The 14,972-nt window shown below is 42.1% G+C and overlaps 1 protein-coding gene across 1 annotated transcript in view; it reads left to right on the top strand.

The window, feature by feature from the left end:
* The window catches only part of LOC136886848 (ankyrin-3-like), an 81,772-nt gene extending 72,996 nt beyond the window's left edge, over positions 1–8,776 (top strand). The window contains exon 3 of the mRNA XM_067159695.2: positions 6,125–8,776. Coding sequence (XP_067015796.2) covers positions 6,125–8,521 — 2,397 coding nt within the window. The 3' untranslated portion in view covers positions 8,522–8,776. The remainder of the gene's footprint in view (positions 1–6,124) is intronic.
* Positions 8,777–14,972: the final 6,196 nt, after the last annotated feature.

Below are 14,972 nucleotides of genomic sequence, written 5' to 3'. Positions count from 1 at the left end.
CCTCTACAGTTGAGCACTAACATTTTTATGCCATCCCTACTTGATTTCCAGTTACCTGTTTCCTTATCACTGCTCCCTACTAGTTGTCGGCTTGAATATGATCAAACGAAAGGTATAATAAGTTGAATGTAGGAATTTAAATTTATTCAGTGTAAGTTAATGTATTTGTTAACTGGTTTGGCAAAACATGTTAGTCACATGCGAGTACAATTCAATTGTACATGCATATATTTGCAGTAACCTGTGTATGTGTTATGTTGCTAAGATAAATAACAGATAACTCAACATCGCCTCCTGCCCACCAAATCCACCATCAAATCTCACAATTTTTCATTTGTGAGGTTGGCAGGTAAGCATCTCAGTTCACATCTCAGCAACTTTTAAGTAAATCCTGTATACAAAAAATCGCTTCTAGTACCAAGAGCATTCCTAAAGCCAAACTGCACGTCAAACTTTTGTTCCTTGCAACAAGGATTCTTTATGCATCATTAATTAATGTTGAGGAAGGTTTTTAACAGGTGGCTCAGTAGGCTTATTTTTCTACCATTGTCGTAAATAGCATTACAGTGTTGTGTGGTGATGCTAATCGTTCAGTAATTCAACAGATTAAAAAAACAGGAGAATTCCATCATGTTATGTTGCATTTTCCTTCATTGCCAAGTTTTATTGCTCTGATAACATCTTCCTGGGCCAGATATAGAATTGATATTATGTACCGTCTCATGTCTAGCTCCATAGGCAAGTTTTCTGCCTGTCCGCCCTCTCACCTCCATTCTGACATTGAAGTCTCAGTACTGTCTTTGAGCAGCATATTCCAACAACCTCCTTAACCTTTTGACATAATTAAAACCATAATGTTTTATCTCTAAGACTTCTCTGTCTTCATATTTCCATTTTAACCCATTTTCATTCGCATTTTCAAATTTTCTGCTTATTTCCCTGTTGATACTTTTGTAACTAGTTTGCTAATATTTGTTAGCTCTCACTCCTTTCCAATTTTTGGGGAGTTTCTTTCATCAACCATTCCTTTTTCTTATTAATGGAGTCGATGCAAGATGCAACAATTTTGGTATAGTTCCTAACTTCCTTTGTCCTGTTTGAATTTTGTGGGAATTTAGCTCACTACTTGTAATAGCTGATTAGTGATAATACGATCTTCAGTAACTTTGATTTTGATTTAATCTTCCTTTAGTAAATAGGTGTCTAGTTTCTTGTATTTGCTGGTAGATTTTATCAGTCCCTTTAATTTTGTTTTAATTGGCACATGACCTGAACCGATATCAACACCTGGCATGTGTTTTAGCAAATTCATGCCCACCTCCTGAGCTGTAAAAGGTGGACCAACAAAAAAACTTCACAATACTTTCCAAGAAAAATAGCAAGTTTCACTAATAATTTTGGTTTTGAAGCAAACATTTTGCACCTTCTTGAGGGTACTTTGTTTGATAATGGAAAACTCAAATGAATATGCCCCTTTCTCTTTCCATCTAACCTAAATTGTGGATCCTTGGCCAGTGATCTTGCAGATGGCAAAGTCACAGCATGTGAACTTGGAGCTGATTAAGTGGTTGGTGCTGAGATGTCAGAGAGAAGTGACTGTCCTTGTATGTCAAATTCACCTTTTTCCTGCAGCAACTTCCTAACCACTGTTTGCCTGATATGTTATTATTTTGGGGGATATGAATTCTGAGAGAGCCAAAATGCATTGAGAAGTTTGTAGTACAGTAAATAAAGGACGTTTGCTTTTAGTCACTTGACTTTTTTCTTTAGGAAAGAATCGAGTGCCTAGTACTGGTCTGCATTATCAACACGAGGCATGTGTTGTCAGTCACAGACTCTGGTTTCAGTTGTTTCTTCCCAGATATATTTGTTGCAAACATTTCTACTGAGATTATGGTAGTTACAAAAGTTAGAACCTTCTTCTCCCTCCAAGGCACAAAGTACATTTCCCCCTCTTTCATAATTATTTTTTGGTCCTTTGGAATTTTATGTACATCCCTACGCCTATTTGACTGTATTGTTCCACATACTATATGCGCACTTTTTAGCGATAGATTTACACCCTAGTGCCGAAGCGGTAGACCTCGGCAATCTTCGAGACTCGTACTGGCAATCGTTGAAACACAAACTATGAATCGCTTATGCATCGCTGTGCGACGTCTGGCGTACACGTTACGTACTAGTACTGTTGTTATTTACACAGCAAAGCCAAACTATAGAATTCACTCTAGGGGTAAGATTCGCATCGAGAAATGTTATATAATGTGTGTGTGACACAGTTCTTGGCTTAAAATAACAAAGGTTTAAAAAATTCATATCGATCGATCATATCATCGATTCAATTCAGATTTCATTTCCATTCAGTTGGCAGTACAAACGGAACCGGAAGTGCTCCCTCCTTACTCCTCAAACCCGTACACAAATCTATCGCTAATAAGTGCGCAGATAGTACGTCATTGTTTTATTCCCGTAACTCTTTTGCGAATCGAACACTGTTCTAATAATAGTTCTATGTACTGTATATCCCTGGCCAAGGTTATTTTTAAGGATCTGAAACACTGTTCTTTGTAAATTTCCACCACTTGTATCATGTGTTTACAGATACCCCCCATGTTAGACTCATAAACTGTCCTAACTAAATTTTTCGTTATTTTACTGGGATTGTATATACAGAATCCAGGCTAGCAATCCCTCATCCAGAGCAATTTTCTTTTTGCGGTTTAAACCTCTGCAAACCTGTCTCCAATTTTTTTTGTCAAAAGGGTCTAATTTCATTTGATCTGTTGGTGCTGCACTTGGTTTCGCTGCTGTCAATGAAGTGGAAGGGAGGAGATTTTTCAAGCGATTTTGTGATATTGTTTTTTGAGAAAATAGGAGAGGAGTGATTTTCTTAGCAGTTCATTTTGAGAGATTGATTACTAACGATGCCGGCAGTGAGTCTGTCACTGGGCGCCACGCTTGTGTCGAAAGAAAATACCGGTAATTCAGATGTACTGACTAAAATAAGAATACCGGTACTGTATATGAGAATGTAATACCTTTAATAAGTTGAAATTAATGAATGAGGTTTCCAAACAATCTTAAGATCCGAAAAAGGAAAATAAATTAATCACCAGTTGACTTAAACTCAAATGGAATCATTAAGGTCAGTTCAAAAGAAATAATGAATTATTCTTTTTACACATCCCACTTCTAAATCACACATCAAACCAATGATACTAAACTATACTTTACCCTGGGTACCGGTATATAACCCACTGATCAATTATCAAGATATCCGAAATTTTGTTTACAATTCTGTGACTTTAGGACACACTTTGATTGAAATATTGGAGCTGAAAACAGTCTCTCTATGCCTATCTCAAGTGAAATAAGGCAGCCCAACCCAATTCTCAGCAAGATTAATTTCCACAAGAACAAATCTCGGAATAGCAAAATCAGAAGGTAATACAAGTGATTCCTGTTTTTGCCGCTAATTTCTGGAAACAGATGTCTCTGCCAGTACCAACGTTATGGGAGATTGCCATCATAGCCTTAACGGTGTCGCTGATAATTCTAAGAAATCACTGTTACAATTAGGTTTCCTTCAACATTTCTCAAATACAGTATATCTATTTCTCTTCTAAAAATAAAAGTAAAAGTATACTTTGTCGCAAGGCAGCCTCTGCATGAGAGGAAGTATTTCATAAAATAATTTGAAAAATAAACACTCCAGAAACAAATTATATTTAAATATCAACGACTCTACACAGACTAATTCGGCATTCACTAGCCCACAAACATAAACCTCACGAACCATCCTCTTGTTCACAATAGTCTCACTTCATATGTTGAAAGCAATAACAAAGGAGTCGCACGTCATATGTCAAAATTAATGGAGTACACGCCCACAAACTGTTTGCTAAGAGCAGGCATGAGAACAGATCACGTGAAACCCGAAAGAAACATGGCTGCTCAAACAAGCCGAGTTAGTCAAAAGAAACAAGTTTACGGCTCATTAATTTACACCCGAGCTCGGAGTTAAGTATATCAAATCATAATTATGAAAATGCTGGGTTAAAACACCCTTCACTTAATAACAGGATAGACTTTCATGATATTACAGTTAACGAGTTACACAGATTCTCACGACCCAGTACAATACGCAAATTTTAACAAATAACACATAATATTTAACAAACTTTGAAATGGTCGCACAACCAAGCTTATTTTTTAAAATATTACATCAAAACAAACCCCAAATAACTTGGAACAAATCTACTAGATTATGGTGACCGAAACACAATATCATTACTTTCAAAACGTAGTTTCATTATCACCGAAGTTATTCAGCACAACTAAAACATAATTTAGACGCCCATATTCAGGAGAACTCGTCCACAGTTCGACTTTAGATTGAATTGATCACATCATTTCTGCTTGAGATAAGGAAGAGCTGGTAGCGTACTTCCAATTTTGCAGGAAACCTTTTAAATAAAAAAAATTTAAAGCTTGTTCGGCATAACGCCGACCGGCGATTGATTTAACCCGGGTCGACCTGCAGCACCATTTCTTCTTCCTTCAATTAATTCCTATTTTGAGTTCACCAGCACAGCAAGGGAGGACCTTCGTTTTAACGATCGACAAACCAATCCAACAAACTGCCACACTAGTCATTGTAGACCCATCCATGAGTTGACAAACGACAGTATCATTTCCATCTACTCAGCTAGGTGACTCGACCATACAGTCAGGCGTGCAGAAGAGATCAACTCCAACGGCATTCAACGGTACTATTGCGAAAACACAGGATAACGTAGACTCGCTGACAGTTCAAAGAGACGGAAACACGCACAATAATGCTCCTTGTGACATTTTCAAGTATGCTGGGTGGCAAACTTAGTAAAATCGCCATAGTTCATATGATACATTTGAAGAAAGTCCGACTCGTTGGCTGAACGGTCAGCGTACTAGCCTTCGGTTCAGAGGGTCCCGGGTTCGATTCCAGGCCGGGTCGGGGATTTTAACCTTAATTGGTTAATTCCAATGGCACGGGGGCTAGGTGTATGTGTTGTCTTCATCATCATTTCACCCTCATCACGACGCGCAGGTCGCCTACGGGAGTCAAATAGAAAGACCTGCACCTGGCGAGCCGAACCCGTCCTGGGATATCCCGGCACTAAAAGCCATACGACATTTCATTTCATTTGAAGAAAAGGCAGCGTGAAGAAAGGCATAACAAAACTCTTATCGAGTGGTCACCTTGGGAATTCCTCTTACCAATATACAAAGACCAGCTAGATCTTCGTATTTTCCGTTACCGACTTCGGCATTACATTAGCCCATTGTCACGTCCGTGGTACGTCTTTGTCATTAGTGTATATAGATTACATTCAGGAGATGTTAGGTTTGAGCCTCACTATCCTCAGCAATGAAATAAGGTGTTTAGGAGAATGTTGTATAGCTTTTGGGAGATAACTGTTGACAGCCCTGGTGATAATTTTTTTAGTTTATCATTTTCACACCAATCAATTACCAGCGCTTAAGCTCAATGAAGACTAAAGCCGCTATCTTCTCAGTGGTAGCATGGTCCTTTATTATGCATCTGTCGCTAAAACTGTACGAGTAGAATTAGTGTGATATTATACACGAAAAGGAAAGGACACGACAAATTCTGATCTAACTTCGGAACTTTCTGCTCAGGGTGCACTATTCTCCTGTGACACATTAAATTAAAAACTTATTCTTCATATATGGCAGCACATAGTTAGTCTTCTGTTATTCAAGGAGGTAGCACCTCATCAATTGTAAAAGGTGACATTTCATATAAAACTTCGGCATTGAAAAGTTCCATGTCACAAGGCAGGCCTCTACACTACAAATACATTTTTCAATTTTGAATTCAACAACTGAGCGTACAATAATTTCTTTATCTCTTAGTTAATGACCTGGTTCCATACTACTCGGCTGACCTAGAAAGTTGCAAGAACAATTATAAAATGGTTGCTGTGTCTGTAGCACTTTTTAACTGAATCAATTTCCCTCCAGGTAGTTCTAAAAATGGCCAGTGTCACAAAATTGACCCCATGTAGACTGGCTTTTAGGGGGACTATTTGTTCATTTGTGGTGTTATTGCTTGTTGCAGACTCGATGCGAACTGTGTGGGGCACTCTATGGATCGCTGGTGGAACATGTGGAGATGAGGGAGTTGAAGCTGAGAGAAGACACCAGTGTGGTGGAAGAATTGGACAGAAGCCTTAAGGAGAGGAAGAACAACATGAGGATGTGGGAAGAAGTGCTGAAAGAGAGAGAGACAGTGATAGAACAACGCGAAGAGGAATTTGAGAAGAAAGTAAAGGAAGTGGAGAGAGCATGTAGTTACAGGGAGAAGATTCTTGAGCAGCGAGAGATGACATGTGAGAAGAGAGAGGAACTTTCTCGCCAGAGAGACAGGGAGTGGCGAGACAGAGAGGAAGGACCACGGTGGCAGACATTGCTCTCCCAGTACGAACCACATCACGAAATCCTTCAGCAAACTCTAAATTGGGCAGCTGAAGAAGGATATATCAGTGTGGTGAATTTAATTCTTGCGAGAAATCCCTGTGTGGAGTGGAAGCGCACTGCATTGAACCATGCTGCAGAGAGGGGGCAGCTGCACGTCGTGAAGGCTCTGGTAGAAGAGGAGAAAAATCTGGGTCGAGAGGACTGTCTCTCCTTTGCAACTTGCGACGTCGACGTGAATATTGGAACCCACAGTCGAGGCCTGCCTTCTCTGCTCTTGTCAGCCAAAGAGGGCCACGTGGAGGTGGTGAGGTACCTGTTGGAGAAGGGACGTATGAGTGGGGAGTTGCTGGGCAGTGCTCTCATACCAGCTGCTCAGTGGGGGCACCTTGAGGTAGTGAGGAACCTGGTGGAGGAGGGAGATACAGGTGGGGAGGTTCTGGACAGTGCTCTTATACAAGCTGCTCAGTGGGGTCAGTTGAATATAGTGAAGTACCTGGTAGAGGAGGGAGGTATGAGTGGGGAGGTGCAGGGCAGTGCTCTTCTGCCAGCTGCTCAGTGGGGTCACCTTGATATAGTGAGGTACCTCACCACACTAGACCGTGCTAATCTCAATGTTAAGACTGGTGATGGTTACTCTCCACTGCACCTCGCTATAAGGGGGGGACACATTGAGATTGTGAAGTACCTCACCTCTCTGGATCACACTAGTCTCAATATGAAGGCTAGTGATGATTACATTCCACTACACCTGGCTGCTCGTTACAGTCACCTTGAGATAGTAAAGCACCTCACCACTCTAGACCACACTAGTCTCAATGTTAAGACTAGTGATGGTTACACTCCACTACACCTTGCTATGAGGGAGGGACACATTGAGGTAGTAAAGCACCTCACTACTCTAGACCACACTAGTCTCAATGTTAAGACTAGTGATGGTTACACTCCACTACACCTCGCTATAAGGGAGGGACACATTGAGATTGTGAAATACCTCACCACTCAAGACCACTCTAGCATCCGTGTTGAGACTAGTTGCGGTTACACTCCACTACACCTGGCTGCTCATTGCGGTCACATTGAAGTAGTGAAGCACCTTGCCAGTCTGGACCATACTAGTCTTAATGTTAAGATTAGACATGGTTACACTCCACTACACCTGGCTATAAGAGAGGGTCACCTTGAGGTAGTGAGGCACCTCTCCACTCTAGACCACACTAGTCTCAATGTTAAGACTAGTTATGGTGACACGCCACTACACCTGGCTGCAGAATGCGGTCGCCTTGAAGTAGTGAAGCACCTCATCACTCCAGACCACACTAGTCTCAATGTTACGACTAGTTATGGTGACATTCCACTACACCGGGCTGTAAGGGGTGGTCACCTTGAGGTAGTGAGGTACCTGACCACTCTAGACCACACTAGTCTCAATGTTAAGACCAGTGATGGTTACACTCCATTACACCTAGCAGCATATTGTGGTCACCTTGAGGTGGTGAAGTACCTCACTATTCTAGATCACTCTAGTCTTAAGGTTAAGACTAGTTCTAGTTACACTCCACTACACCTTGCTATAAGGGAGGGTCACCTTGAGACAGTGAGGTACCTTACCACATTGGACTGCACTACTCTCAATGTTAAGGCTAGTGATGGTTATACTCCACTTCATCTGGCTGCAGAGTGCGGTCACCTTGGCATAGTGAAGCATCTCACCACTCTAGACCACACTAGTCTCAATGCTAAGACTAGCTCTTGCTACACTCCACTTCACTTGGCCATAAGGAAGAGTCACCTTGATATAATTAGGTACCTCATCTCTCTAGACCACACTAGTCTCAATGTTTTAGCTAGTTCTCATCACACAGCACTACACCTGGCTTCAGAATGCAGTTCCCTTGAGATAGTGAGGTATCTCGTCACTCTAGACCGCACTAGTCTCTTTGCTACAGACAAAAATGGTCGCACACCACTGGGCCTTGCTAACCTTTATGGACGCCTGGAGGTGGTAAGCTTCCTGGAGGAGTGTTTAGCCAACAAGTAAGTTATGTGGAACACACGAGAACAGTAATCTAGTGTGTCTCCCTCTACCTGCGGTTAGTTATCTGCGTATCTCATTGGAGATGGAGTGGGGCTCTTTCCCCTCTTCCTTGAGGATGAGTGCTACAACAGTGCGGGATCCTGCTATAGAATGCTGCTGGTAACAAGAACTCTGTGTTGTGTCATGAGCTGGAGGTGGGTGGTAGTCTGTGATAACTTTTGTACCTATGTAAGTAAATTATTGTAAGGTAATAAAATTATAAAATATGAGTTTGTGTCATACCCAGGGCCCACTTCCTTTTGATATAATTAGTGGTCACTAGCTACTTTGTTCTACAGGAGTGCAGCCCGCATGTTGCGATTGAGTACCGTAAGTGCTGTCTGTAGTGAATTATATACAGCATAGTGTCATCTGAAACCACTCTGAAATATGGAAGAGCTAAAGACGGTGTGGTTCAGGGAAATGACCAGAGGGCCGCGGGGGTTACCGGGGGTTAGAACCACCACCATGGAATTTTTACAGAAAAGCAACAGACACTGACAACAAACTAAATAAGCATTCAGAGACATAACTGTAGAACCTACAAATCTGTAATTCACTTGTATCAGAGTCTTTCTAATGACAAGTCATTCATGCACCTTCATTACGATCTACCACAGTTTTGTAACTACAACCCCCTCCCCCCGCCACATGCTAGTGGTCTGGAGAGTCAGCTCCTGACCAGCGTTGTAGAACCTAGAGATCTGTCATTCACTTGTATCAGAGTCTTTCTAATGACAAGTCATTCATGCACCTCCATTATGTTCTACCACAGTTTTGTAACTACAACCCCCCCCCCCACACACACACAAACTACTGGTGTGGAGAGTCAGCTCCTGACCTTAATTGTAAAACCTACAGATCTGTAATTCACTTGTATCAGAGTCTTTCTAATGACAAGTCATTCCTGCACCTTCATTATGTTCTACCAGAGTTTTGTAACTACAACCCCCCCCCACACTACTGGTGTGGAGCATCAGCTCCTGACCAGCATTGTAGAATCTACAGATCTGTAATTCACTTGTATCAGGGCTTTCTAAAGACAAGTCATTCATGCACCTCCATTATGTTCTACCACAGTTTTGTAACTACAACCCCCCCCCCACACACACACACAAACTACTGGTGTTGAGAGTCAGCTCCTGACCTTAATTGTAAAACCTACAGATCTGTAATTCACTTGTATCAGAGTCTTTCTAATGACAAGTCATTCCTGCACCTTCATTATGTTCTACCAGAGTTTTGTAACTACAACCCCCCCCCCCCACACTACTGGTGTGGAGCATCAGCTCCTGACCAGCATTGTAGAATCTACAGATCTGTAATACACTTGTATCAGGGTCTTTCGAATGACAAGTCATTCATGCACCTTCATTACATTCTACCATAGTTCTAGTTTTGTAACTAGAACAACCCCTCCCCCCTAGACACACACGCTACTGGTGTGGAGAGTCAGCTCCTTACCAGCGTTGTAGAACCACATCCAGAGGAGAGGTCATGCAAGGCATGTGCAGTACTTACCTCGTCTATCACCCGGTAGACACCCAGGTAAGTGGCCTTGACAGAAGACACTTGTAATCCTGTACATAAGTTATCCATCACATGTATGACAGGGTAAAAAAGCCGGAGCTGGCACAGGGGCTAATTCGCAAGATGGCTGCTATACATGGGCTCTTACAGGACTAACTCCTGAGACTTGGGCCAGAGGCTACTGCTTAAGATGGCGGCTATACATAGGCTCTTATGGAAAAAGCTGGCCCTGGGAAGACATATGACCTAAGGAGACTACCTAGAGGCAAATGCGCAAGGTGGCGGCTATACATGGGCTCTTATGGAGAAAGCTTGTCTAGGGGAGACAGGACTTAAGGAGACGGCCTAAGGGCGATTGTGCAACATGGCAGCTGTACACGAACTCTTATGGAGAAAGCTGGTTCAGGGGCACATAGGACTTAAGGAGACTTCTTAAGGGCGATTGCGCAAGGTGGAGGCTATACACGGACTGTTATGGAGGAAGCTGGCCCAGAGGCTACTGCGCAAGATGACGACTATACATGGACTCTTATGGAGAAAGCTGGCACAGAGGAGACATAGGTTAAGGAGACGGCCTATGGTGATTGCGCAAGATAGCGGCTATACGTAGGCTCTTATGGAGAAAGCTGGCCCAGGGGAGACATAGGATTTAAGGAGACGGCCTAGGGGCGATTGCGCAGTGGCGGCCGCATACAACTTCCTACTGCCAGGGTCCCCAAGTCAAGATGGTTGCTATAGATTGGTTATATGGGACTAACTTTAAGGAGATGGACCAGGAGCTAATGGCGATTAATTGTTCTTATAGGTCTAACTCTGCAGAGATGCCTTGAGGGCTTACAACGTGCAACTTATAACCTATTAGTTTTATCAGCCTGACATTCGGGAACTGAAGCAAGGGGTACTATGCAAGATGACTGCCATACCGGTACTCTATTTGTATAGACCTAAATAGAGAGCTGCCTTAGGGGCTCACAACTTGTAACTTATGACCTATTAGTTTGATCAGCCTGACATTAGAGAGCTGAGGCAAGGGCTACTGTGCAAGATAGCTGCTATACTCTATTCGTATAGACCTAACTAGATAGCCGCCTCAGGGTCTCAACTTGTAAATTATGACCTATTAGTTTTACCAACCTAATTTTCGGGAACTGAGGCGAGGGCTACTATGCAACATGGCTGCCATATTGTATTTAGATGGACTGAACTCTAGAGAGCTGCCTCAGGGGCTTATAACTTGTAACGTACGACTTATTAGCTTTATGAGCCTGACATTCGAGAACTGAGGCAAGTGCTGCTATGCAGGATAGCTGATATACTTTATTCATATAGACCTAACTAGAGAGCTGCCTCAGGGTGTCACAACTTGTAACTTATGACCTATTAGTTTCACCAACCTAACTTTCGGGAACTGAGGCGAGGGCTACTATGCAATATGGCTGCTATACTGTATTCTTATGGAATGAACGTCCAACTCGTTGGTTGAAATGTCAGCGTACTGACCTTCAGTTCAGAGGGTCCTGGATTCGATTCCAGGCCGAGTCGGGGATTTTAACCTTCATTGGTTAATTCCATTGGCTCTGGGACTGGGTATTTGTGCTGTCCCCAACATCCTTTCAACTCACATACCACACACAACACCATCCTCCACCACGATAACACGCAGTTACCTACAAATGGCAGATGCCGCCCACCCTCCTCGGAGGGTCTGCCGTACAAGGGCTGCACTCGGCTAGAAATAGCCACACGTAATTATTTATTATGGAATTAACTCTAGAGAGCTACCTCAGGGGCTTACAACTTGTAATTTATGGCCTGTACTTTTTATCACCTAACTTTTGGGAACTAGATCAGGGGCTTCTAGGCAACATAACTGCTGTACATTGGTTATATTAGACTAACTTTAAGGAGCTGGGCTATCACTCATACTTCTAACCAGCTACCCTTTATAATGTAGTCTAGCACAGGAGCTGGTGGTGTTACATGAGTATTATGACACTAACTTTGGGAAAGTTGTGCTAGGGCTTTTCACGTATTGGGTTAATGTATGGGTTTCATCCTTCTAACCGGATGCCCTTCCTAACATCAGTCTACCACAGGGGCTCTTGCGTATACATAGTATCATATGGGATCAACCCTGGATGAGAGCTGCATAAGGGCTCTCGAGGAAGGATAGTCACTCAAAGTTAAAAGCATAATCAGAATGATGAGATTAGATAAACATAGAATGTTGCTATAACCTTATTTTTTATCCTATTAGAAGTGATAAAGTTCATTCAGTGTAGAATTGAAAAATGCTGGAACGAAAAGAATTCGTGTTACACACGTGATAGGGGATGGAACCCAGAGTTCACATCTTATCAGAAGGGCAAAAATACGAAAGGACTCTTCCTCCACCTCCTAGGTCTAAAGGCTAATACGCTAAAGGGCTAAAGGGAAAAAGGTCAAAAGCCCTAAATAGCAAAAAGGCTTATATTTTTGTAGTATTTAGACTGCCTCTCCTCTCTTTATCCGGGCTTGAGACCGGCTCTATAGCTAGAAGCGGAGTTAACACACTAAGGAGGGGAGAATGTTGGAAAAGAGTCTACCAATATAGCTACTCGATCCATATGCTACAGAAGGACGACTTAGTCCACTATATGCTACAGAAGGACGACTTAGTTGAGGGTGAGGGCTGGGAATGTAGGAAGATGTTCAGGCTGTTGTACTGTCGAGAGAGAACTTACAGGTAAGGTCTTAACTTTGGAATAATACCTGTACGACGTAAATCTTGCTCTATTTCAAATATATCTGCTTCATACTCTGTGTAACCAGCATCCTGATAGGGTCTTAGCAGTTGCAAACGTTTTACGAGTAGGCTGGGGTCCTTACGGTATCTTGCGTCTACATGGGGTAACAGAGGCTTGTTGTGAACTTTGAGCCTGCATGCAGACATTTGATGTGTAGGAACTTGTTTTGATGTAATACGTGCTTCTGCAGTAGCGTTTTCAGGTACAAACATAACTTGTTTTGATAGCAAAGAAACGCTGAGATCTCCACTTCATCTTGCATCTCTTCTTGAGATGTTTGTACGGCGACAGAACGTGTAGTAGGCCTAGAGAATGAAGTAAAATCATAAAGCTCTACTGACAAAGAAACATTGAGATCTTTTTCTTCTTCTCCTCCTCCTATTTCTTTATTATCACTATTATTATCAGCATCCTCTGCATCCTCATCATCATCATGTTGCTTCTCTTTATCTCGAAATCTGTGCTTAGTAACAGAACTTGTAGCAGGCCAAGACAACAAGGGAGAAATAAAAATCTCTCGCAGATGTGTACTTTTAAAAATAAATCAGTATTTGCTTGAATACGGTTGAGCTCTTTATATTTTCTTCTCGATGAAACTACATTACACGCGGATTCGTGACTTTGAGCGTTGTAAGCGTTCTTGAACTATCTTCTACAGTGTTGGCATTGCAAAATTGTCCTACAAGATATCTCATGATGTCTCTTTTGATAGCCTGGAGGGAATGTTTTCCACACTCTTTGCAAATATGCTAGAAATGGGTTGTTCCATGACGGACTTTATCTTCTGCTAACAGATTTTTCTTTAAAAGAAACAACTTAATCTTCTACACACTTGCTACTCTCTACCTATATAATGTAATACAAAGCTGTGTAGATTAGAAAAGTAGCCTATAGTACCTTTAGGACGAGAGGACTTACTACGATGTGAACAGCTTAACGATTAACAGTAAACTAACACAACAGCGCATGATCTCTCTTGGATACCTTATATAGGGTAGGCGAAGAGATTATAAGGGATAGCCAAGGAAGAGCGAAGGAAGCGGCCGAGGCTTGGTTCATATAAGCAATATATTGATATATTTCCGATGAAATCAAGCGTATGAAAATGAAAGACTCCCTAGGATTCACAACCTAGTAACTTCAGGGTTGAAAAGAAAAAGAGTTGACCAAGGGAGGTCGGATATAAAAGATGAAGGTGAGGAGCCTGGCACAAGTAAGTGGACGCAATGCCAATACTTAGCTAAGGACCCTGTGGTCGCTAACCCACGCTCCCAAGTTTGGTGCTCTCGAGGACCGCTTTCAGCCGCCTTTTATAACAGACAGGTGATATCGAGGGTACCCAACATTACAAGAAGAACTAATCGATGAGGATGATTTCTAGGAGAATAATAGACTTGGTCCTGGAGGGTAAGACCAAGACAATGATGATTAGACAGAGTTTTTTCGGGGATATAAAAGTCCGAACCACCCACGATATCGCTTGTCTGTTATAAGAGGCGGCTGAAAGCGGTCCTAGATGGCACTAAACTTGGAAGCGTGGGTTGACGACCACAGGGACTTTAGCTGCGTACTGGCAATGCGTCCACTTACTTGTGCCAGGCTCCTCACTGTCATATTTTATATATGACCTTCCTTGGTCAACTCTTTTTCTTTTCAACCCTGACATTACTAGGTTGTGAATCCTAGGGAGTCTTTCATTATCATGCCCTTGATTTCATCGAAAATATATCAACATATTGCTTATATGAACCAAGCCTCAGCCGCTTCCTTCGCTCTTCCTTGGCTATCCCTTATAATCTCTTCGCCTACCCTGTATAAGGTACTCAAGAGAGATCATACGCTGTTGTGTTAGTTTACTGTTAATCGTTAAGCTGTTCACATCGTAGTAAGTCCTCTCGTCCTAAAGGTACTATAGGCTACTTTTCTAATCTACACAGCTTTGTATTACATTATATAGGTAGAGAGTAGCAAGTGTGTAGAAGATTTAAGTTGTTTCTTTTAAAGAAAAATCTGTTAGCAGAAGATTAAGTCCGTCATGGAACAACCCATTTCTAGCATATTTGCAAAGAGTGTGGAAAACATTCCCTCCAGGCTATCAA

This window comes from Anabrus simplex, chromosome X (assembly GCF_040414725.1).
Source record: "Anabrus simplex isolate iqAnaSimp1 chromosome X, ASM4041472v1, whole genome shotgun sequence".
Lineage (NCBI taxonomy): Eukaryota > Metazoa > Arthropoda > Insecta > Orthoptera > Tettigoniidae > Anabrus > Anabrus simplex.
This window is presented reverse-complemented; position numbering and strand designations above follow the sequence as displayed.